Source organism: Vigna angularis, chromosome 5, assembly GCF_016808095.1.
Source record: "Vigna angularis cultivar LongXiaoDou No.4 chromosome 5, ASM1680809v1, whole genome shotgun sequence".
In the NCBI taxonomy this organism is placed as follows: Eukaryota; Viridiplantae; Streptophyta; class Magnoliopsida; order Fabales; family Fabaceae; genus Vigna; species Vigna angularis.
Window position 1 is genome coordinate 7081346 of NC_068974.1, and position 2973 is coordinate 7084318.

The 2973-nt window shown below is 40.2% G+C and overlaps 1 protein-coding gene across 1 annotated transcript; it reads left to right on the forward strand.

Moving 5' to 3' along the window:
* The first annotated feature begins 1711 nt into the window (after window positions 1-1711).
* Window positions 1712-2392, forward strand: LOC108339108 (uncharacterized). Its single transcript, XM_017576258.1, has one exon. It carries the CDS (start codon window positions 1712-1714, stop codon window positions 2390-2392), a length of 681 nt encoding a protein of 226 aa, XP_017431747.1.
* The last annotated feature ends 581 nt before the right edge of the window (window positions 2393-2973 follow it).

The window sequence follows — 2973 nt, forward strand, 5'->3', positions numbered from 1 at the left end:
ATCAATATTATAGTCGTTTTCAGTATGTGAATAGATGTTAGGTTGTTTTCGTGGTCGGCTTTATATATATATATATATATATATATATATATATATATATTTCTATTAGCTAGAGTGTTCGATCTCTATAGTGCTAGGTCTGAGACTAGCACTCAGTCTCTTCAGTGTTCGGTCTTAGACTAAAGATAAGTATTATTAGTGCTCGGTATCGTACTAGTTCTCGATTTCTTCATAGTATTCAGTTTGCTACTGGTATTCGGTGTCAAACAGTATTCGACCTTAATAAATGGTGTTCGGCCTAGAATCTTAGTATTCGGCCTAGGCTTAGTAGTGTTCGGTTTAAACTCTTAGGAGTCGGGTCAATGAAGTGGTTAATTTGGTAAATAGCGTTCGGTCATGTTAGTTACTAAGGAGTGTTATTCCATTCGGTCTCGTTCATAAACATGATAATACCTCTTTCGGTCTTGTTCATGATTAGTATTTTATTTTATCATTCTGTTTGATTGAAGTGATAGTTAAGTATGATGATATTAAAGAGTTATATGAATTGAGGTATATGGATGTAAAAGAGAATTCCAAGGAGGAATATCTCATGAATGGTATTGGAATGGTAAAGTATGAATGTGGACAAAGCTTAGCTGGCGTTTATCCTGATATTCCGTGATTTCTCATTCTCACGTAGAGAAGAGTAACTCATGTGTGGGAATGGCAGGAGGTTCTAGACCATAAGGTGAACTTGGGCGGAACGGACTAACCTTGGGTGGTAGCTATTGAGGGTATCCCAGCCATTACATCACCCAGGTGAAAAAACGTCGTAGCTACACAGAATTCATACAATCTGGACAGTCAGAGTAAAGTGGTCGGTCATTGCATGCATTGACATATAATTATGGTTGGAAATGTATGATTGGATGATTGCATTATTGACTTATTGATGTATATCAGAATTATGTGAAATATATGTTTTACTGAATTTAATTAAATTACATAAGCTTACCCTACTTTCCTGTCTTGTCTGTATTGTCCGTTCGGCCGTCCTGTTGCAATGATCATCCTGTGGATGTGAGTAGAAGGGGAAGTGTGTCTACTGGCTCTAGAAGAAGTGGAAGTGAAAGCTGAACCATAGGACCGTTCGGTCGTTAGAATTGGTTCTATTTTGTATAACTGATCGGTGTAAGCTTAGTCTTGGAACCGTTCGGTCTAGACCGTCGTTTTGTAAAGGTTAAATTCTCAAGTATTGTTGTAAGGTCGTTCGGCCATAAACGTACTTATTCTCTTCCAGAAGTGAACTCTAATATTGTTAATTGTGAATATTCTATGGTATGGTTTTATACTATATTTTTGGAATGTTACATTTAATGGTATCAGACCAGTTATTTCCTTAGGAATCCTATAGGTAATGAGTATGCCATGCTTGTGTTGTGTACTCACTGTTAGGTTTAGATAGTATTCTGATCCTCTTTAGTTAATCTGATGGTTCTTTTTCTCTGTTAAAAAGAAAATGGCATCTCAACCTTCTCACGAGTGGAGTTTGAAGAGTTTTCTTTAGCACCATCCGACCAAGTTTAGTGGAAAGTGTCTTCCGGATGAAGCCGATCAGTGGTTACGAGACATGGAAAGAATTTACAATGCCAAGAGATGCCCGAAGGACTACAGGCTGGCATATACCGAGTATCTTTTGACAGGGGAGGCCAGTCATTGATGGAATAACATGAAGTTGATATTAGAAGGAAGCCATATTCCCATCTCTTGGGAAGTTTTCAAGAACAAGTTTTATGAAGAGTACTTCCCAGATAGCGTCTGGTTCGCTAAAGAGGTTGAATTTCTTCAGTTGGTGCAAAGAGGAATGTCAGTATCAGAGTATACCGATAAGTTTAAGCATCTGGTGAGATTTAATACGATGGCCACAAATGAAGAGTCGCAGTGTCGGAAGTTTGAGAATGTGTTGAGGAGTGATCTGAAATTGTTGATCTCCAGTTTGTGTATTAAGTCGTTTCCTGCAATGGTGGAACGAGCCAAGGTGTTGGAGAAAAACACGTTGGAGGTGGAACAACAAAGGAAGCTGCAGCAGCAGAACGTTCGGGGTCCAATTTCTTCCAAGAACAGTTCGGGTCTGAGGAAAACCCCTTATACTCGGCCTTTGCCTTCTACAAATGTTGGTTCTTCTTCTCAGTCCTCGGGTTCGGTTGGTCAGTTTGGACAACAAGGATCAGTAGCTTGTTTTCATTGTGGAGGACCCCATTACAAGTCTGCGTGTCCTCAGTTGGTGGGAGGAAAGTTTTGCATTCGGTGTAGAAGGAATGATCATGTGGAGAGTGAGTGTAATATGGGAAGGAGAGGAGTTTTAAGGCCTTCAAATGCTGGAAGAAGTCAACCAAGATGTGGTGGCTGAGCACAAGCAGTGGGACGCGTCTATGCATTGACGGGAGCTGAAGCAACAAGTTTAGGTAACCTCATTATCAGTACTTGCTTGCTGTTTGGTGTTTCTTGCTGTGTGCTGTTTGATTCGGGGGCAACACATTCCTTCATCTCGAAGGCATGTGTTGAGAAATTGGGATTGACCGAGAGTGAGATGAAGTTTGATTTGGTGGTGTCAACCCCAACAACTGGTGAGGTTAGGACGTCTACTGTGTGCATTAAATGTCCTATTGAGGTTGATGGGCGTAGATTTAAGATAAATCTTATTTGCTTACCTCTCAAAGGCTTAGAGGTAATTCTAGAAATGGAATGGTTGACTGCCAATCACATTCTTATTGATTGCGGAGAGAAGAAGTTGATTTTTCCTAGTGAAGAAGAGAACCTGTCATTGTCTATCGGTCAACTGAGGGTAGATCTAATGGAAGGCGCTAGTTGCTTCTTGATACTGTCTCATTTGGAAGTGATTGAAGGAGAGCAACGTTCAAACCGTTCGGTACAAGGTGGGCAGAGTGAAAACCGTTCGGTTGTAATGTAATTCCTGGATGTTTTTCCTGA